At 39.3% G+C, this 23556-nt stretch overlaps 1 protein-coding gene across 1 annotated transcript; it reads right to left on the bottom strand.

The window, feature by feature from the left end:
- Nucleotides 1-7992: 7992 nt before the first annotated feature.
- On the bottom strand, nt 7993-23457 carry RRAGC (Ras related GTP binding C). Its single transcript, XM_081056526.1, has 7 exons — nt 23115-23457; nt 21096-21299; nt 19913-20112; nt 17317-17431; nt 16127-16269; nt 14304-14452; nt 7993-10028 (listed from the first exon to the last, which is right to left on the bottom strand). Exons 1-7 carry the CDS (start codon nt 23349-23351, stop codon nt 9877-9879), a joined length of 1200 nt encoding a protein of 399 aa, XP_080912652.1. The 5' UTR covers nt 23352-23457; the 3' UTR covers nt 7993-9876.
- Nucleotides 23458-23556: the final 99 nt, after the last annotated feature.

Here is a 23556-nt window from a genome sequence, read left to right as displayed (position 1 = left end):
AGGAACTGCACAGACCATGCTCCGAGAGTTAGAGGACTTGATGATCAGACTCTGGCCGGGAGTTGAAAGGAAGAGAATGACAGATGGGCCAGGTGACGATGCACAAAACAGGGGCAGTTTGACACGTAATGAAACTGCAGACAATCAACTCGGTTCCCCGACTCTGCGTCTAGGAGCGCGCTCTTCTGCATGTTAGAAACCAATAAACATCTCCTCCTCACCTTTCCTTTAATTTTTATAGGATTCTTTAAAATGCATATATGTTGTAATGCAGGGACTCAGCTCCCACTCCCCGCACAAGAACGCAGGATATAGTGAGGCCAAATAGGAACAACAACGGAGCCATAGATATGGGAGTCATATCACTATATTCTCGATGGCGGCTGGTAGAGACACAGGAAGTAGGATCAACACAATCCACAATCCACAAACCGCTTGCTTAACCGCACTTGCTAGCATAGCTATGGCAGTTATAGTGGTGACTAATGGCTAACTGGTTACAGCTGACGGCCAACTAGTTCTAGCTTATGGCTATCTGATCACAGCTGATGGCCATCTACTACCTGAGCCAGCACCTTTCCGTGAGGCCGAGAGCCTGGAAACTGCTCTCTGGAACTCCGTCCCTACATATGTATACCTTGTTTCCCTGAAAATAAGACCTAGCCAGACAATCAGCTCTAATGCCTCTTTTGGAGCAAAAATTAATATAAAACCCGATCTTATATTGTATTATATAAGACCCGGTCTTATGTGAAATAAGACCGGGTCTTATATTGATTTTTGCTCCAAAAGATGCATTAGAACTGATTGTCCAGCTAGGTCTTATTTTCAGGGAAACACAGTATTATTAATTATAAAAAAGATAACACTTTCACTGTAGAAAAATTGGAAATCACTGTTAAAAAGGTATTTTTAAAAAGTAAGAGACTTTTCAAATCTTATTTTCAAGAGGTGCAAGAATCAATCCTTTAAAAACATCCTAAAATTGATTGCTAAAGCATGTATGAAAGATTCTTGTACTCTCATCAACGTGGAGTATCATCCTTTGAAGAAAATACTCATTTTATAAAGAGAAAGGGAAATCCATTGTTATTTTAATTCGCATTTCTTCTATTACTTATGAAGTTTTATGGACTTTCATGTTTTTGGCCCCTTCTACTTTGCATGTGATTGTCACACACTGGTATCTTCTCATTTTATTTTGGAATGTGTTTCTTACTGATTTGTAAAACTGTACGAAGAATATTAACTTTTTCTACTACACATTAGCAAATGTTTTTCCTAGTTTCTCCTGTTTTGTGTATAGTACATTTTGACATAGAGAAGCTTTTCATTTTTATGTTTAAAAAAGGACAATAAATAGAACTCTTTATTAAATTGCCTCTAATATCTTTCATATCTCTTCTCCCTACCCTCTTTGTGTGTTGACAAGCTCCTGGGACTTGGAAGGAGAAGATGGACACTCCTTAACAGGTGTGTGATTTCGGGCATGCCACTCTGCTTCTTGGAGCCTTCGTTTTCCTCCATTTGCATCCTAACTTTTGTCAGAATGAAATTCAGGCACCACTATCATGGCAAGAACTTGGCTATCTTATTCACAGAGACCTGTACCTAGCAGGTACTCAATAAATATTTGTTGAGTGAATGAATAAGCATGTGGCTTGGATTCTAGCCCAGAGAAGGTAGGCAGTGGATTTTGGTCACCCAAGGGATTCAGCATGTCTGTTCCTAAGATGTCTTTCACAGATCAAAGATTGTATCTCTCAGTCCTGATGTTTACATTTTCTCCATTATTTCCCAGCACAGCAAAGTATGTACTGGGTGTGCAGTGTGAGGCCAGGCCTGTTCTGAGCACAGACTCTGCCGAGGCCTCGTGATGGCCCTTGCAGGATTTCATTCACACGAAGAATAACTAAGAGGAGATGAGATGGACCAGAATATGGGCCATGAGTCTTACTGAGAAGTGAGATCAAGAAGAGGAAAGCAGGAGCAGGGAAGGCTTGTTAGAGGAGGGAGCAGAAAGGGAGTTGAAGGATGGGGACACTGGACATACAGAAAAGAGGAAGCTGGCTGGCCAGATGGTAAGCCATGCTCTAGGCTTACTTTTATTTCTAAGACTATTGGCCTAATATGCTACTTGATCACAAGACAAGCGCGTTTTATACTCATGATTTCCCTCACCCAGACTATTTTACTTGCTCATTGACACTTGTACCATATGCTAACGTATTGGTTTCGATAAAAAGCTCTCTTTTGTTTTTACATATACAAGAGGGGAGAATGGGAACCCCCAGGAAAGAATGTGAAATCCAGAACATCCAGCTAAGTCAAGCTTTTTCAATTCTGTTCTAAATATGCCTCGTAAGAGGCATATTCAGATTCACAACTGTTTCTTCACCTTTTTGAGTGGAGACCCCTGGGAAAATACAGAGAAAAGCCAGGTTCGCCTGTCCAATTGGTAATTTTGCACACAAATTCAAGAGCTCTCAGAAGCCCTGTAACCCATCCATTGACTCCTATGGTCATACAGTGAACCCCTTGCATTAGAAGTTTGACCTGAAGAGTAGCCAGCAAACCCAGAGTTCAAATTCTGTGATCATTATGCTCTCCTTGGCCTGAAAAACATTATTTTAGCATTAAGCAACTGGCCACAAATACTGGACCTTTCTGGTTCACTTCTTTCCAGAAGTTATTTCCTGTCTCTGTCCCTACCTGCCTAAGCTCCTAGCCAAAAATCATGACTCACGTTACGCATAGGTGTGTAAGTTAGGATAAAACCAGCTGTTATAACAAATAAAGCCCATAATCTCAAAGACATCAGAGACACTTGCTGAGTGTTTCTACTCAGCAGATGAGCCTCCACCAAAGTGATCCAGGAAGGCAGTTTCCTTCCATGTCAACACTCTGCATTTGAAATAGTGTTGCTGTGTTCACCGACAGCAATCTGGTAGAGGGGGAAAGGATCATGCATGGAAGATCATATATGACGGGGTTTTACGGGCTAGGCCTGGAAGTATTATACATCACTTCCACTCGTGCTCTACTGGCCAAAACTCAATCATATAACCATCCCTAATTGCAAGGGAAGCTGGAAACGTTATCCCTGTGCCTGAGAGGAAGAGAAAACTTGTCTGGTGAACAGGACTTCTGCCTCTGCCACAATGTGTGTCTATAGCTACTCTCAAGGAGCTCTGGAGCAAGCTGTTCAGAGTCCCAGGCCCCAAGTAGCCATTATCCTTCCTCCTTCTGCAGATGCAGCCTCTATGGAGCTCTGCTAGTACCAAGAAGACAGACCTTTGCTCTGGCATAAGACAGATGGGACTTCAAGTGCAAGCTCTGCCAATAATTAACAATATGTCCTTGCAGGTTCCTTAGCTTCTCTGTGCCTTAGCTTTCTCATCTGTAAAATGGACCACAACAACAGCTCCAATCTCATAACACTGAGAAGATTGTGTGAGAAGGCATACAATCCTTCTCATACAATGAATAAAGCTCTTAGTACAATGGCTGGGAAGTTGTAAGCACTCAAGTAATAATTATTATAACAAAAATAGTACTATTATTATTATAGGCTAATCCAGATTTTGGAAATGAAGAGAATCTAAGAGACAAGCTGAGGCTCCTGTAAGAATTGAGATAAAATGTGGTAAGAATCTGGCCTGGGTTAAAATAAAAAACAATACCAGTTAAACAACTACTTCTATAACCATTGTCTTGGATCTGAAAGGAATTGAGAATAATTTAGGGATTTAATAATACATTGGAAGACGAGAGTCAAGGATCTATAGAAGTATAAAGTGGCCCAGATCTCCAGGTTGAAGGTCTTTCAAACTCACCAATACTCCTAGGCAAAAATCAAGGTTTCTTATTTATTCTCATCCTTCAGGTCTCAGTGCTGCGTTTCACGTGCCACAGTCTACCTGGTTTTCTTCTCATTGCAAGGATCATTCTGACTTATTTCCCAGCTATCCTCCTTCCACTGATTGACATGGCCTTCCCTAAATTCTGCCGCCACCCTCTCAGTATGCTAGTTCAATCTTCAGCTCAGCCTTTTCCCCCTCCATCCAGCCTCATCACTCTCGTTGTCCAGAGAGCATTTCCACTGAGACCCTCTGACCCCTGACACCTACGTGAGTTCCTTTTTGCCAAATAGCCTGCCTTTCTCAATTATCCCATTTCCACCAATAGACTGCCACAAGGGTCATGTAGTGAGGAAACAGAGCCCAAAGAACCTTCAGTCTTAGACATCTAATCAAGAAGAGCTACCGTGCATGCAGCAAAAAGGCATCCTCCAAGCAAGGAAATGGAAAACAGCTCTATTTCCAAAGTCAAGACAGATATTACAGAAATGGTCAGTAGGGCTATAAGCCTACTTCTCAGTTCACTTCCCAAAGCTGTAAAGCCAATGCCTTTTCTGGGACAAAGCCCCAGTACAGAGAGTTCAGCTTTTCAGAATAAGATAGGTCCAGTCTTCAAATAAATTAACATTCCCTTCTCAACTGACTCATTACCTGGAACACGAAGTTTGCATGCCTATTTGAATAGACAGGAGGACATGGAAATTAAAAAGGAATATTTACAATTTACCAAAATGAGTGTACCAGCACCGCTCTTCTTAAAACAAAAACCAGCAAAAAGAACACCATAGAAGATTAATATTCCTTCTTTATAATCCAAGCTTCTGTTCTGAAGGTTATGTTGCATTAAATAAACCAAGTTAATCGTCCGCCCAATACCTTCTGATATTTAATCACCTTAGGTGCTCAAAAGATGCTTTTTAAAGTGTAAGGATCTTAAAAGGGAAGTTGCCACACTTTAGGGCAACACATGGGTAATAGGCACTTTGAAGTTGGGGAAGGGGGGCGACTAGTTTCCTTCCACTCAATTCCTCATTATAACTGTCCTTTTACAATTTTCTCAATTATATTTTAAACAGTTTTGAAAATGCACTGATGCATCTAATTTTTTTTAAAAAGTTTTATTTAAGTGTGTTTTTCCAGGACCCATCAGCTCCAAGTCAAGTAGTTGTTTCAATCTAGTTGTGGAGGGCACAGCTCACAGTGGCCCATGTGGGGATCGAACCTGCAACACTGGTGTTACAAGCATCACGCTCTAACCAACTGAGCTAACCAGGCCCCTATCTAATCCTTTTTACACTACAATTTGTCTTTGCAAAACAAAGTCACAGCTGGGAATTGGGGAGATGAAATGGCACTACAAGAAAAATAGTGCCCATGGAAGAAAGATAATGGGCTGCAGCCTTTTCCCTGTCAGTATTGTAATTCTCAAGTGTGACATGATTACAACAAACCTTATCTGAGGCAAAGGAAAGTGATGAAAGCAGATATTTTAATTCAAATATATGGCATTTCCTTACATGGGAGCATTGAAGAGAACATACATCTACAACAGATGCTTGGGGAGCAAATAGTTCTGCCTGTTACAGGAATGTGGATAGAGTGGTCTTCTTACGGTCCCCTTGGAAACCATAATCGATGAAGCAAACTATGTTACGACCGTCCTATCCAACCCCTTGTTAAAAAGCTGACAACATACCAAAAGGGAAAATCGCAAATTTCCCCCTTTTCAATATTGTCTCAAATTAGTCCTGATTTGTCAAGGGAAATAATATCAGCAATTCTTTGCATCTCTAAGTTCGGCGTACACTTGGGTGATAAGGGCATTTTAAACTTTCGTTAACAGAGCAAATGTGAGGGAGCCTGAAAGCTAGAAACCGCGTTAAATAATACAACACCGCCACCTAGAGGTCAAACACTAAGGAACTGGACACTACAGCCAAACCGGGTGAAAAGCTAGACAAGCTACTGCCCAGACCAGAAAGGCACCCCTGCCTTCACATCAAAGCTGCAGTGCGAGACGACTTAAGTGAGCACGGGTTTTCTTCAACATACGGGATGTTGAGGAAATGCTAGAGTAGCAAAATAAGCCTCCCCCATCATTACCTACATGGACTGGTGCTGAGCAAGTGATTGGAGCAGAGAACAAACCCCACCCACCCGCCATGGAAGGTACAGGGGAGGGGAGGGGAGTGGAGGTGGGAAAAGGAAGGAGTGATCAGACGGCTTTCACGGATATGGCCGTTAAGCTGAGCTAGTAGGATAATAGAATTTCTACAGGCCAAGGGAAGTGGATTCCAGGTTGCAGGACCAGCATGAGCTATTAAGTTCCATCGTGAAAATACACAAGCTTTACTCTTTCAACTAGTTCACTGAAGGTTATAAAGACACGTGGAAAATGAAATAAAAACTGTACTTCCAATCCTAGTGAAAACGTTTCAGTCAAGTGTCCTTCAGTGTATTATATGCTTCTTGAATAGACATTTCATAAAGGGTCAAATACACTTAGCAACATGGGCTATAAACCAAGGTAAAGAGACATCTCTATTGCAGGTCTTCTCAGAACCTTTAATAGTTTACTGTATACTATGTAGTAAATCTCCAAGAAGAGGCTACAGGATGCTGTTTCCAAAACGTAACTATCGACTTCATTTTCTGCAATACATCCCATGAGCAAATCCTCCCTACGAGGGAAGTCAAGTCAAGTGGCAGTGTACAGATGCAGGTTCTAGAATCAAACTATGGATTCCAATTCTAACTTCACCATTCACAACTGAGCCTATGAGTTTCCCCATCTGCAAAATAGGAACATATACCTACCTCACAAGGCATTGTGAAGATTACATGAATACATATAATCCACCTAAAATAATTGCTAGTGGTTGCTATCCATACTTCATTCCCCTCCTGGATGTTCTACAATCTCCCAACTCTGCAGGAGCAGTTCAGGGAAGATACTATTAACGGAAATATACTCCAGCTATGACCAACGGTTTGCTGCCTACATTCCCTTGTGAAGACTATGTTCCTTGGGAGGTCTCCGGGGGAAAAGGGATGCTTAAAGTTGCATTACTAGCTTAGATGGAAAACAATGATATTCACTAATAATCTCCTTGGGATAGAATTGGAAGCACTTTCAGCATTTGCAAAACAGGACAAATAGAAAACCCTAACAAAGTCCGCAAATCACACATTGCTTTCCCCATCTACAAAGCTCGTAACTATTGGAATTTTCTTTAAAATCGCTTGTTTTTCTATAAACACAGAACTTAAAATGTAGGAGGTAAACTAATGCAACTCACAAATACCTTCAGTATTCTATACTGGGAAATCATTATATGTGTCTGTGTGTATAAATGTGTATACATAAATGTGTGAATGGGAGAGGTAGTGGTGTGTAAAACAGCTAAAACAACTTGATGCGAAAGATTTTAAAGGTTTTGTTTCACCATCTGTCCCAGCTCTCTGAGGTAGCTTTGTACAGATAAACACCCATCGGGATGCAGAACGTATCAGGAGGCAAACCCTTGTTAGCAGTCTAATATGATTCTTCCATTTCCGCTTTCCCTGAGTTGTCTCCTTTTCTCATTCACTTTATTTGTATTTCACGATTTTTCACCTTTTCTCCTTCATCACTCCCTCAATTTATAATTTTTCATAATAGTGGGGGGGAAATAGTATTTCTTGGGTATCTACGTACCATGTTACACTCATCCATTTAACCAATGGGAGCCTGAGGCTGAAGATGAAGGCAGGCAGCACGGGGCTACGTGCCACACCTGGCCACTAACTAGATCTATGACAAGGCTAACCACCCTTGGTGTCCCCAGGACAGTGCAGTTTACATCTGTTGTGCTGGCATCCTTCGTGAGGGCATCTTTTCCACTCTCAACACAACAGTATCCTGGCTTGGAGCTTTAGTTATATGGTCTCACACCATCTATAACCCTGGGCAAGGCTGTTTAGTCCTCTGGACTTTCGTTTTCATAACTTGATAAAGGATACAGGATTTGATAGTATTTTTAAGATTTTGTTTTCAATGTTTCTGTGATTTCCATTTCAGTTTTAAAACTGAACTTCTAAAGTAGCCCCATCATGAAATGAAAGATCTTCCAAGATCTACCTCCCTCCTTTCTATAAATTAATGTATACTTTATTCCAATCAGTTTAGACCCAACCTAACTACATAAGCATCCATACATAAACATTGATTTAACTGACATTTAAGGGCCAATAACTGGAAATGAACAAGCTGGAAATCGGTACAAGTTTTTTATATGGTGTTCTACTAAATTCATCTCCTTAGCCCTTCCTAGCTTGGATAATATGCATCATTATGCCAGGCCATGGATATTCTCCATCATGAGTGAGATTTGTTAGTATGAGACACCACAACCAGAAAACATTTTCACCTGGGCTTAGACCTAAGCAGAAATGGGCCAGGAGAGATGTCTGGATATAAGGCATGAAATTCCTACATCAGGACAGAACTTGGAAGTCCTGAAACATAGCCACATTAACCATATGAGGCAGCAAAAGAAAAAAAATGGATGATAAAATGATAGTGTGGGAAAACCCAATGTTCCGTCACCTCACCCTCTCATATCCTAGGCAAATAAAAAGCTGGTTTTGGTGTAAATACATTTATTGATACCCATTTTATATAGTTCAACGAAATAATCTATAAATATAAAAGCATTTTTCTTTTGGATATCACCATGGTCCATGTAAATACTCAGCAGTCAAGAGTCATCTGCAGGAAGCACTCCAAGTCACACTGTTAGGTTTACAGACCTGAATATACATATTTCATTAAACAGTGGCACTTATGTACTCAAGTGGTCCAGTGGCTTTGGAATACATGACTACTGGGCATGTGGAGTAAAAATAATGTGTAAGTTTAAATCAATGGAAAGGGTATCAACCATCAACAAAAAGAAACAATTGAGAATTAACATCCTGGACAAAAGAAAGTACCACAGTTGACACTTGGTGTCAGAATACTGGAGATGAACTGAAGTATGTTTAATAACACATGTGTGGCGCCATGTGCTCTCTCCAAATCCCAGTGGACAGTCCACCAGTGCCTAAGAGTCACTCATGGTCAACAAGACAGCAGTACTTACAGAATCTAGATAGCTTAGAATAAAAGATATATAGCGGCTGGTATCAAGTTTAAAGAAAAATGAGTTAAGTATTTCAATGACATAATGAGTTCCTCCCCTAGGAGATTATAGGGAAAACAATTTTTTCAATTCCCTTTGCTACGCTGACATGATCATTTATCTTATTCAGGAGAAAGAACCCAGATATCTGGTACCCAAAACACATGTGCAAAAATTTTCTTCTGCTTTAAAATTTTTTTCCTCAATACTTCCAAGGGAACTAACACAGTAGCCACTGTTGACCCTTGCACTCGACCTGATGCAGCATAAAATTTTCTCATTTCTTCAGTAACAAATACAGGAATGTCCTTTGCTGCAGTCAGAGCAGGAGTCTCTGAGTTAGCAAGCAAACACATTTAAAAGATCTTAAGTATGCAATGTCCAAAACTGAAATCTGAGAGGCAGTGTTAGAACTTAAGCAAGGCAGGATTTTTAGACACTACTCAAAATGAAAACGTAAGTATACAAAAACTCAGTTCTTTCTATTATTTTCAACTGGTAAATGATAACAACATCCCCTGGTAAAGATGGGTTATCTCCAGGTCCAAAATGTCCCAACTACTTAAAGTAGGACCCCAAAGAGGAGAAATGCACACTTGAGTTCTGTGATATCTAGAATTCTTTTTTGCCTTTCTTTAAAAAAAAGAAAAAGAAATAGTAGCTTCAGTTGTACACCACTGGTTGAAGGGGTTTTCATCCAAATGAGAACCTCTACCCATGGTCTCCAGTGGAACAGGCACCAGGTTCCCACAAGCGGCATCTCCCATGTCCTGTAGCATGTGGCATCCGACCCTGGAGTGAAGAGGAAGCAGGCACAGAGCCCCAACCGCTGGAATTCAGGTTAGATGGCCAGGCTAGATGGCATTTCGTGGCGTGCCATTGTGTGTCAATGCTTTCAGGCTGGGGGCACTGGTCTGGTGACCACAGCCCCTGTGAGAAGTCACGCCCACCTCAAAAACCTCATGAATAGCTTTCCGGAAACAATGGAAGTTGTAGTCTATTAAACCTGCAAGAGAAAAAAAGATCAGGCCTCCAGAATGTCAACTGTGAAATACCTACTAGGAAACATTTGGTGAAAAGAAAGAAATAATCAGTTATGTATTTAAAAACAAACATCCAACTGAGGAATTCTCTACGCTGGAAACATGATAAAGCATACGCCCAAACTGTTAACACTGGTTACCTCTGGGGTCTGGGAGTAGACAGGTTAAACAAAACAATTACGAAAGTAAATTTGCTAAGAAAATTTACAATGAAAGCAAAATACTTCATGAAATACCAAGTTTTTACTTTTACACATCTTTGGGGCAGCCAATGAAGAGCTGAAGGAAACAGCTAGAATAACAGATTGACAAACTGCTCAGCTGAGCCCTAGGGTTTGGCAGTACCAGAGAGACCCATCAGGCAGAACCTCAGGCAGCCTGTAACCCCTCTTCAAGGCAGTTCCTTCTTCATCTGTTTCATGAACTGGCTTCCAAATAAGATTTTGGTCAAACAAAACGTTCTCTTTTGTGACAGAAATGGCTAGTTGCTTACTAAATATCCATTTTCCCCTTTTCCTCACAAACAGAACCCCAATTTTGGATGAGCATACAGGTGCTCCACTGAAACATTACATTTCCCAGCACCCTTGCAGTTATGAATGGCCACGTGACCAATTCTGGCCACTAAGATAAGTGGAAGCATGTGGGACTCCAGTGAAGTCTCATTAAAAAGGAAGAGGATGCATGTATTCTTCCCTCACCCCTGTTCCTCCTTAGTGTCTGGAATATGGATAAAACGGCTAGAGCTCCTGGTGCCATTCTGGACCATGAGGTGACCTTGAGAATAGAAGCCAGTGTTAAGAATGGCAGAACAGAAAGAAAAGTACCTATGCCCTCAAGGACAATGGGACATAAAGACAATATACTGAAAATCAATCAAAACAATCTGCTGTCAAACTGACTACAAATGTGAATGGAAGTCCAAACAAGGGAAAGCCAAATGCAGGGCAAGAGCAGCCAATGAAAGCTTGGGGGATGACGCAGCACCTGGAGAAAGATTTCATTAGGCAGGAAAGAGGAGCAAAATGGTAAGAACAGAGCAGGGGGCTGGCAAGGAGAACACAGTACAAGTAGAAGACTGGAAAGAAACCAGTCTGACTGGAGATAGGCGCAGAGAATTCTTGGTAGGAAGTACTGGGAATCAACTCCAAATTAGTAAATTAGAGCCAAATTAAGGCAGTCCTTCAGATTCAGGGGAAAAAACTATAAAAGAAAAATTTAGATAAGTTGAACTACATTGAAATTGACATCTGTGCAAATGGTAAAGTAAAACTGACAGGGAAAGTTGAACACACTGGCCTGATATTTGATGATATTATAAAATCATTATTATAATAATTTGTTTACATTTATTAATAGTAATACTGTTATGTTTGAAAAAGAGGACTATCTCTTAGATATATCTGCTGAAATCTACAGACAAAATGATCTGGTATCAGGATTTTGCTTCAAAATAATGTAGTATGGAAAGAGGTACAGAGATGAAATAAGATGGCTATATTTTTTATAAAAGTTGAATCTGGGTGATAGATTTAAAAGGTTCATTATATTACTCTCTACTTTTTTTATATGTTTGACAATTTTAACAACAAAAGAGTAAAAAAATAATAATTTAGTTGTAAGGATATATACACAAAACAAGGTTGACCAGATACTGATCATTATTGAAGCAGGAAATGAGTACATGAAGAGTCATTGTGCTGGTCTACTTTTGTGTACATCTGAAAATTTCCATAACCAAGAATTTTTTTAAAATTTTAAACAATAGAGAAAAATAAAGAAATCCTAAGACGTACAAAAAAGATACAGTACAAAAAAGATCAGTACAGAGACAAAGGTATATGAAAAGGTAAATTACCAAAGAAGAAACTTGATCAGGCATAAAAAGGTAATCACCACGAAAAAGATGCTTACCCTAACTAATAAAAGAAGTAAAAATTAGAGGCAAATGAGGTACCATTTCACACCTCCCAGCTGAAAAATAACTAAACCATCTTAACAAAGCAAGCATTATCAAGGAAGTATCAAGAACTCCCACACAATACTACGGGGGTGAAAATGCAAAGCAATACCTAATAAAGATATTATGTCCTCTATATATTCCACTCCTAAAATACCATGTTTCCCCCAAAATAAGACATAGCTGGACAATCAGCTCTAATGCATCTTTTGGAGCAAAAATTAAGTGAAATAGTAAATATAACATAAATATAACAATAGAACAATATATTATAACAAAAACATAATATAACATAATATAATATAATATAATACAAGACCCGGTCCTGTATATAATATATATAACTTATATATATAGATATAGATATATATATGTAGATATATATATCTACATATATATATCTATATCTTACATTATATATAGGACCGGGTCTTATATTAATTTTTGCTCCAAAACTCGCATTAGAGTTGTATAATATATATATCTTATATGTATTATGTTATATATAGGACAGGGTCTTATATTAATTTTTGCTCCAAAACACACATTAGATTTGTCTGGCTAGGTCTTATTTTCAGGGAAACACAGTACATACTCTAGAGAAATTCCCCATAAAGGGAAAATGTTCATTTGTTGCAAAACTATTTTTAATTTTAAAAATAATCTAAATATCCAGCAACAACACAAGAGATTGTGGTTTATCCAACCCATGAAATATGGTGTGACAGTGAAAATGAATAAACTGGAGCTACATGTTATCAATATGGATCAATCTCAAAAACAATCTTCAATGAAGAGAAACAAGCAAGTCACACAGAAGAGACTACTTACAGTTTTACATTATTTATACAAAAATGTACAATACGCTATACTGTTTAAAGGATAGACGTGAAGTAAAAGAGTAAATCACGCATGGGAAAAATAAAACACTACAATCCACAGAGTGTAAAGGAGGGGTTTCAATTGAGAAGACACAGAAGACACAAAGGACATGTACGTATTTGTCATGTTATAGCTCTTAAGCTCAAAGGAATGCAAACATTTTTGTTTTAACCAAAAAGTTTTGCATATCTGAAATAACTCAATAATATTAACATTAATGAAATAATATTAATTCATTTAATATTAATTAATATTAAAATCTCAGCCAGAAGAGCAGGTACTTGTTGCAGTGAATAACAGGGAACTACTATAGATCCTTAAGTAAATAACATGATAAAAGCAATTTTCTAAAATCTAGTCTGCCTTCGGAATAAAAGATGATACATACTAAGTCTTTAATATAAATATATGTGTGTATATATATGTATGTGTATGTGTGTACGTATATATGCATGTTGAATGCATAACCTCAAGAAGAAAGTTACTGCAGCACCCCAAGCCTGGAGGGAAAGAAAAAAGAAAACCCAAGAAACAAATGATAAGATTTGGGGAAAATTCAATGTAAACAATACAGGAAAAGAATGGAAAAAAGAGAACACTGAATGCCCTCTTATCTGCAAGAGCCCCTTCAGCAATACTACCACTCGATTACCTGACTACAGATATCTATGCTTGGACACCAGGAAAATGTCCTAATAACACAAGAAGGGTAGCCAGGAGAGCCACAAAGCAAAGGGAAACATATTCATCAGTTTTTGACACTGTGGACAAAATAATTAAATATTTATGTGTAGATATCTTACTAATAGCTCCAAACATGGGACAGGAACATGGGCCCAAGTCAAAAAACATGGCTTGGATGAGCTGACCTGGAGAGTAAGAGAAGTGAGCAGAAAGATTTGGCTCTCGAGAATGCTCAGCACTGGGGGAGGGAGAGAACGGTCAGAAGAAACAGGAAAGATAGTCAGAGAAACAAATACATAAAATAACCCGGAGAGTTCAGCTTTAGGGAAGCAAAAAGAAAGCTCCAAGAAAGGAGGGACTGACAAGGTCAAGTGCTTCAGAAGGCCGAAGAGTCTACAGAATGAGAAACACCACTGAATGCAGCAAGAAGGTAACCTGGTAACCTCTAAAAGAAATCATCTCAGTAAACTGGTTCCGGGAAAAGCCAAACTGCAGGCGGTTAGGCAATGAAAGGATGCAAAATAAAAGAGGCTGGAATAAAAAACTTGATTTAAAATAGAAGATCAAAAGGAGAAAGTCTGACTACATAGGGAAGGGACAAAAGTAATTTGAACTTTTAATCGTCTAACACTGTAATATTATTTTCTCTTGTCTTCAAGAACCTAAGAAATTATGACGAGAACATAAAAACAGCTTTTTAAAATGCCATTACCTTTTCGTTCAAAACTTTCTTCCCTAAGAATGCAGACCAGTGCCAAAAATTTAGTCACTTCCTTTAAATAAAGGACTGTTGTATTATTCAGCTTGATAATTGCCATAGATTCTTTGTCATAAGCACTTCCACTGCCATCTTCCTTTAACCTGTTTTAAAAGAAAGGATTGTTCATTACAGGTTTCCCAACTTGGTATTTTGTCACATTTAATTTTCACAATGACAAGTTTTTCCACCCAGTTTCCCAAATGTCTTTTGAGAAAGAAGAATACTGGCTTAAATATATTGGAACAAGTTCTCACTGAGGTATAGGGTTCCCAGACTTTGCTGCAGCATTCCATGCATGCATTCAAACCTTCCTTTACCTAAAATGCATGCAATACAGCAGGCTCAAATCTTCTCTCATACTAATCTGTACTGACACAGTCTGCATATAAAGGACCTAAAATACGAAAATTGCCATTAGTGAAAAAGAGTAAGACAAAACCTAAAATAAATACAGTCTATCAAAGATACTATAGAATCCTGATCTTGCGAAGTGAGCCGGACAGGGTCTGAAAGCTTTCATTTATTAAACTAGAATTGTCATCCTAGAATTGTTACATATAGTCCCCCTTCAAAAAATGTAAATCAACAATTATGAAGCAAATTAAACTATAATAAAGCACACCAAATTGCACAGATTGTTAACAATAATGAGATAACAGATTTTTTTCTTTCATAATGTACTTTACATTTTACAACATACCTAATACTGAAAACAAACTACGTTTTATTTTAATATAAAACATTGATTTAAAACAAAATTTTGATTTGTTTTAAAGAAAAAGCAAATGTTCTATTGATCCATTTTTAAAATTAGGAATGCAAACATTAAACTTTACTGAATAATATAATAAATAGACATCTCATTTTCATTATGGAAAGAAAACAAAGGAGAGCAAGTAATCACAAAAGTGAAACAGAAGACAAGAATAGACAAGAAAAACAGGTGAGACAAATGCATTCTCCTATCAGAGACAGCTAGAGAAAGACACTGACAAATTAGGCAGACAGACCAAGGTGAAGGGAAGGGACAGAGCAATGAAAGAGGGGGAGCAGAGAGGAACAAAAGATACAGGACACAGGTATCAGAAAGCCTTGTGAGTGCTGATGTTAACGTATCAGGGGAATCGGGGCTACCAGAGGCAACAGAAGTTATTGGTTTTTGAAATACCAGTAATTCTCCAAAGTTTTCACTCATCCTCTGGGCTACTCTACAAAATCACATCTTTGCTAGCTTTTATAAATTTCTGTAGAGTTTGGTGAATTTACATAGAGTTTACATTTTGGAGATTTATTTTGGAAACTCAGGCTTACAGGTCAAATTTTTATAAGTCCTTCTGACATCCTAATTCCAATTTCCTAGTTTCTTAGCTCTCTAAAAAATTAAGAACTTCTCATTCCACAAAGCCAGAGGTTAAATTAAGAATCAGTACATAGTCTGTTATTCAGGATGTTTTAATTAATCTAGGTTTTTGATCTAGTTAAGTCCCTAAGTGAGACGATGCAGTGCAACCCCCCCCCCCCAAATAATGGCGGGAGAAACTTTCAGTGATACCTAAGTGTAGCTTTTTTAACGGTTCTTATCCATCCGCTCCGAAGGTGTTAAGACGGACCCAGCAGCCCACCTACAGAGAAATTATACTCCAAGTTGAAGCACTATGGTTAGAACAAATCCACTTCAGACAGTACTTGCTAGAGGCCTCAGAAATGACTCCCCCTAACAAACCGAAATGGTAGTTTTCCACCAGAGATCTTGCAGCAATACGTACACAACTTACCCATATATACAAGACACATCAATTACAACATCAATCATGTCACAGCACAGTTCGTAAGATTGCATATCCACAGGAGAACTGTCTGTTGCGATGTAGATTTTGCTGACAACATCAAAGAGAAAAGCTTTTTCAATACCTGAATTCTTGGAAAAACAAAATTAGGGAAGTGTTCAGTTCTTTTTAAGAATCACAGTTTGTAACTTATCAAAGATCTTGAATTACTGACGACCATTTAAGGACATTTTTAACTATACAACTCAATACTAAAATAACCAAATAGTATTTGGTTCAGAGACACTTCTATTATCCAAAATGAAATTATTTCTATGCTCTGATTTACTGACATAATGGCATTAGTCAAATTTGTTTTTATTTCCTCCTCTTTACTTAAGTGAATTATTTTCTAAGACATCACCAAAAAAATTTTTTTTAATTTTAAATCCTCCCAAAATAAAAACTTGCTACATTTTCAATAACCCTCTTTTGTTATAATAATCAATCTCTGATTTGAATGATCTTTCTACCAGAAGATCAAAAGGAGAAAATCTAACTACATGGGGAAGGGACAAAAGTAATTTGAACTTTTAACCGTCTACCAGAAAGACTTTACATGACAATTAGCAAAACATAAAAGAATTAGTTTGACATCAACAACTAGCATAACCCAAAAGCCCAAAAGAACTGGAGATCACTACACACTGAGTCCTTTAAAGTAATGTTTGGAAAATATAATAGTTGACTGCTAAATTTATTGGGGGATATCTTTTTATTAAGCTGAATCCTCAAAATATAAGAATGGAAATATGACACTAACATTACAGTTAGCAAGGAAAGGAAAAGATCAATTTTTTAATGTGACCTCAGAGATTAAACCGAGTCAAATTCCCAAAAGCCAGTCCTTCCAGTTACAACTCTTCCTTCAGGAAACAGGTACCATGAAGAAATTTTTAATTAAGAAAGCATGAGGAAATTTTTAATTTTAAGACAAAAAGGGTGAGTACTAAGGAAAGAACTCAGAAAATAACTCAAGCCATTTTTTAATGTCATTTACTTTGCATGTTAAGGGTGTCATTTAGTCTTTAAACTGGATTCAGACAAATTCAAGCCTTTTTTTTCAGAGAATGTGATAATACAAACAAATTCAATGAAAATGGAATAGAAAACTATAGTGAATTAAATAGCTCACTTACAGATATAAAGATATTTAACAGGTTTTCCAAGGTCGGCAGCTGTGGAATGAGTTTCTGCACCACCTTACTAAAGGCTTCAAATATTGAATGGTCATAGATACTAGTCAAATAAAAGCTGAAAGACATAACAGATTAATTTGAAAAATATCTTAAGTTTGGTGACAATTATCATAATACACAAAATTTTAAGTTTCTTAACATCTGATTTCAGTAAGTTCAAATAAAGCCTTTAAATCACCATTCCCATCGTTCAAGATGATAAATGCACTGTCCCCACCTGGCTTGTGGCTCTCCATCCCTTAATTGCATTTATACAGAAGGCAATTGAGGCAGTACCCAGGAAGCATTTTCAGATGCAGAAACTTAAAATATTCACCTAAGTCTTTGCAATTTGATCCAAAAAGCTCGGTTTCTTAAGCCAATAACTGACAAAAACCAAGAGAAAGCTCGGAGGAGATTGGTGACATATAGTAAATAAGTACCTAATTCAGGTCTCTACTAAAATGTTATCTCCTCAGAAAGTTCTTTGCTGACCTCCCTACCTAAAATAGTACCCCTGTGCCCACTGCTTTCTACCCTTCCCCTAATTTATTTTTCTTCATAGTATCAATAAGTACTTAAAATTACACTATACATTTATTTATAAGTGCTTTTGAGCTGTCTCATTCATCAGAATGCAAACTCCATCAAGACAGAGACTTTATCAGTCTGGCTTGTAGCTGCAAGCCCACTGCCCTAAACAGTACTCATAAATATTTGCTGAATAAACAAACGAATACAACTGGTGCTTAGAATTTATGTAAATAACATATGAAGGAGGATGGGAGCTGGTGGCCCAGAAGGATACATGGTAGGGAAGTTAATATCTGTAGATTTAACAAACACACATTTGAGGGAGAGAGAAGCAGGCCTTTAACAATTTAAACAGTGTGGACAATTCTACCTGTTTTTTTTGCTTAGAGAGTCTACTCTTCATTAAGTAGTTGCATCAGTGACACATTTGTAAGTATATATTACAAAATCAGAAACACAGAATTGTGTGTATCACACTTCACAAGTAATTTAAAGATACTTTCAAGGAGCTGACCTAAGAACTTAACCCTATGCAAGATGGGGCTCTACTCTAGATGTGAGAGAAAGGGCATAGGTAAGGCCAAGATGACCCTCCCGCCCTCAAAGGCACCAGGGACTAAAGAATGTTTTAGTGTTTCCTTTAAGCAGAAAGGTTAGCAACGTGAGAAGGTCCTGCAACGACAGTGAGGCTTGGAGCTGGACAGGGACAGGACAAACAGGGCATTTTAGTAAGCTGAGTTTCTGGAAACAAGAATAGCAAATGGAATCTCATCCACAGGCCTACTAGTAATTATTAAAATCTTGATGCAAAATTCTACTGAGGTTAACAAGGCCTAGAGTCCTACAAAGAACTGGAGAAAGGGACAGTGTATACCACAGGACTAGGATGCGCTGGAACGGGACACAGAAATGCTATAGAAAATCAGTTAGGATTCCCATGGGCACTGGGGAACACAGCACAATCGAGGCTTAAAACCCATTATTAATAGTGGATTCCCAAAAAATATGATTGAGGAATTTCATGGGGAGACACTTTTACTTTCTCTTACAAATACTGCTGAATTTTTTTAAAGCATGAATTACTTATAAATATGTTAAAATTTTAATCCAGGCAAACTAGAGATCAATGAGACTGTTCTACATGATCTCCTAGAATAACTGAGGTTTCAAAGACCTTGAAACCTGAGGTTCTAAGGAATATTACTGGCAGGAATGGGGCTTGGCTTGAGCCTATAGGGAAGTCACTGTAACAGACAAGGGGTAAGGAAATAGCTACGCTTGTGTCTCTCTCCTGCTTCCCCTTTAAGCTGTTTGTATCATCAAGACTTCTTCTTGGGTACTTTTTATTACTCATTTCTACCTGTAACACCAAAAAAATATAAGATGTAGGAAATACTCCTCACACACTTTCAGAACACAAATCATCAATCCCAACTAGTAGGGTTCCTTAATAATTTCTCAATGGTACTTAATTATGAACCAGCAGTTTTTAAACTTAATGGCAGCCTTAGGCAGATTTATAGGCTAAACCCACCTAATTCAAACTTTAGTTTCATGAAAGCATAAAGTGTATTAAAACACATAAACAAGACACATTGGAGTCAAGACTTGAACATGTATCCCCTTTAGAAGGCTCTTCCTACTGAGAAAAATACTGTAAAAACAGAGTTCTACAGCAAATGTGACAAGAGAGTCGAACTGAGGCAAGAAGGAAAAAAAAAAGTGATGAAACTAGGGAGTCCCAAAGGAGTTTTATGCCATGAGGAAACAGCCTGACTTTGATCTCTTGGGATGAATTTGTAAAAGCACAAACAGAAATACTTCACATGACTTCAACCTCCAGGAAAGTAATTTCTCACTAACATCAGGCTCCTAAAACAGCTTGAATGTAACAATGAAGAATTAAACACACTACAGATTTGGGGAAGGTATGCCAGTGACAGAAAGCTCTGTTTGTCGTGACAGGCATGGGAATACATTTACACATTTTTCAGGGCTCCCACATCACACACACGTTTGTTACCTAAGGTGGAGTTTTTCTAGCCCAGCATCTGCAAGGTCATCATTGGCCCTTTGGTGAATGTCCCTCTGTGTTTCTATTTTGTGATCATCAGACAGACCATCAACTTTGTGAATAAAAACTTCAAAATTCATGTCTGGGTTAACTTTGTAGGCTTTAGAAACAGTAATGTGAAGTCTTGTTAAAGCCTCCATGTAGTCATCCTGTAAGTCAGAACAAAATAGCTTTTACAAAGAAATCTTATGAAAGTCAAGAAGTGTGTTTAAGAAAGCCTCAAACCACCTCTGTCCCCAACCACGAAAAATGGTATCCTAATTATTCATAAATACTCAACATTCAAATACAGTAACTTATATCACTAATTATATCTTCAATCTCTCAAGATAACAAAATTCAATTACCAAGTTAATACTTGCAATTTTTGTTACTGATAAAGAAAGGAAAAATGAAATGACGTTTCTTCACAATAGAATTTTTTTAAAGTAATCGCAGCTCTGCCATTTATTAGATGTGTGACTTTAAGCAGGTTGCTTAAACTCTGTGATCTTAGTTTACTCATCTGTAAAACTGGAATTATAGTACCTACCTCACAGTATTGTGAAGAATAAATTAAATTAGATCAAGTATGTGAAAGCACCTATTACAGAGCCTGTCACTCAGAAAGCATTCCCAACTAATGTTTAAGCTTATAAAAAGCTTCGTAAGGACAGGGACATGTTCCCCCTTCATCTGAGTGCCTGCCACTTACTAGGCCCTCAGTAAATGCTTGTTGGGCTAAACTCAATTTGGACAATTAAGTAAATCATCCACTTTAATATTTACAGACTCAGTTCTCATATGCCTCCTGCCGTTATGGGCATTGATGAGATCTTTTCAGTGAATGACATCACTATTGCAACAGTTAATAAAAGTACAGCAATGTCTTCTACCTAACAAATAAAAGTGGAAAGCTGCTCATTAACTACAACTCAAGGCTATAGCCGTATCTCCTACTCATCTGCTATTCTGTACTTTTACAATGATACGCCTACTCCCAAAGCACTCTGCATCTCTTGCACTGCTAGGGAATCAACTGGCAACAAAATAAGCTGCAAGCTGCACAAGACAAAGAAGATAAACAACTCTACTTTGTTTCTACATCTTTTGACACCAGAGGAAAAAAGTAAACACCATTATTCCTAACTACCTGTGCATCAATGACATATATCAATGCTCCTGTTCCCCTGAAGATCATCTCGTAGTCAAAAGTTGGGTCAAAAAAGTCCATTTGCCCAGGAAAATCCCATATTTGGAAATTCACAAAGGAGCTATTGGAAATGTCATCTTTATAAATCTTGTTGGTACTTTCCAAAAAGAGGGTCTCGTTGGGTGACATTTTATGAAACACCACCTGTTAAAAGAAAGAAGACAATTTTGTGACTATTCAATTTTGTATTTAAAGTTCAAAATTCTACCCTTAATTAACATAATTTAAAGAATCTGATCCCACAGCAAAAATTTTAAGAGGTAAAAAGTGAATGGTGTATCTATTGCTAGTCACTGTCCTTTTACTTCTGATAAAGCAGAAGATACCAAATTACTTTCCATTCAGCCTATTTTAGAACTGAAACTTTCCTATTTTTTCTGCACCATATTCAATACTAGTAGTAGCACTGTCTCTCAATTGATTTTTTCCTGTTAAATTGTATTAATTCTGCCAAAATCTGCTTTAAGATTATGAAAGCTCATAGCTCAAGTTTAAGAAGCTTGGGGCCGGCCTGGTGGCTCAGGTGGTTAGAGCTCCATGCTCCTAACTCCGAAGGCTGCCGGTTCGATTCCCACATGGGCCAGTGGGCTCTCAAAAAAAAAAATAAAAGAAAAGTTTAAGAAGCTTGTTCATTGAAAACTTACTGGACTGCCTACATTAGGCTCTGAGGAATAATCAGAAATGAAACCGACTGGACCCTGCCCTCATTGAGTTTGCTGTCTTGTGGAAGAAACAAAACAAAGACAGTAATTATACCAAGTAGAAAGTGGTAAGGGGAGGAGAAAGGAGGGGACACTGGGAATAGACAGAGAAAAGACAGCTGCGGTAAGAAATGGTAAAGGCAATTAAGAATGACAATTATCACAATCCGTACAACTGTAACATAAAACCGATATGCCTGTTACTTTCTAGAGAGAAAAATGGACAGCTACTCCCAGTGAGTCATAAGTGGGGAAAAAAATTAAAATCAGTTTGCTAAAAACCTACCAAAAATTTACCCAAATTTTGCTGTAGAGGTGAAAAGTAAATTCAAACACAGTCATCTAGTCAATTCGGAAGAAGGCTACTTTTTAAAAACATCATGTCTCCCAAATATCGCACACAGGCTCATTCTGGATAGACCTTTGCAACCGAGTGGAAAGGGCAAAAGAGCAGGTTATCTGGTGTCTTCTGACCAGCTCACTTTGTAAGGGGGCGATGGCTGATGGAGGCGGCCAACCTTGCCTCTATTTACCCCTTACTAAAAAGTGTACAGACCTCCATTCGGTGCCGGCAGACCCCAAGTGAAAGTAAATGGACTGACCTAGGTCTGCAAATATTCTCAAGGTTTCAGATTTCTGTAATCACAAAGACAGGAGTAACATCACCAGTGTTATACTCACCAGGCCACGAGTACTAAAATAGGTGGCATAATAGCCCCAATTTCCAATAATGTTACAGTCAAGTCTCCTTCGTGCTAGTAACAAGAGCAAGCATTCAAATGGCCAGTGACTTAGTCACAACATTCTGACGCTGTTCCCTGGGGCTCACCTGAAAAGTCCTGCAAACTCAGGTCACCTGAAGTGAGTGGCACACACAAAAACGGGGCAGGGGAGGGAGTCCGTGAAGTTCTCCGAGTTATAACTGGGGAGTAGGTCTCAGTTTCGTAAAGACACAGGGGCTGGGTCCCAGGAGGCGGAGGTCCCGGGCGGTGCCACGGGCACCTGCCTCCTGCCAGCCAGTTTCGCCTTCGGCGACCCACTCGGCCTCAGCTGACTTGGGCGTGCACCTATTGGTCGGGGTCCTCGCACCGACCGCGCCTCGGGCTCTGCTCCCCAGAGGAGAGAAAGCGCGGTGGGAAAGCCCTGCAGACCAGCCCGGGCCGCCGCCCTCCCCAGGGGCCTCCCCCGCCAGGCGGCCACCGGAGCCCCCAGGAAGGGGCGGGGGAGGGACGGAGGGACGCGGCGCGGCCTCACTCACCTTCTGGATGGAGGACTTGCCGCTGCGCCGGAGCCCCATGAGCAGAATCCTCGGCTTGGAGCTGTCAGCGCCCCCCGGGCCACAACCTCCGCCAGCCCCCGCCCCAACCCCGCCGCCCGCGGCTGCCGCCTCCTCTTCCTCCTCCTCCACGCCGTAGCCGAAGTCCTTTGGGAACGAATCCGCCGCGCCGTAACTGCCGGCGAGGGGCGCCTCCTCCGCCCCGTACTGCAGGGACATGGTGCTGGAGCCGCCGCCACCCGCGCCCTGACAGGCCAGGCCAGGCCAAGCCAGGCCGCCGCCTCCCCAGTTCTCCGCCACCGCCGCCGCCCCCGGCAGCCCCCACCGCCGTGCGGCCCGCCCCCCGGAGCCCGGCCCTCATTGGCTTCACTCCGAGACCCAGCCGCTCATTGGCCGCTCAAGTTGCCACTCAGAAACAGCAGGG

The sequence above is a fragment of the Rhinolophus hipposideros genome, assembly GCF_964194185.1.
Source record: "Rhinolophus hipposideros genome assembly, chromosome: 8".
Classification (NCBI taxonomy): Eukaryota; Metazoa; Chordata; class Mammalia; order Chiroptera; family Rhinolophidae; genus Rhinolophus; species Rhinolophus hipposideros.
Note: the sequence above shows the minus strand (reverse complement) of the source record. Positions and strands in the feature narration are given on the sequence as shown.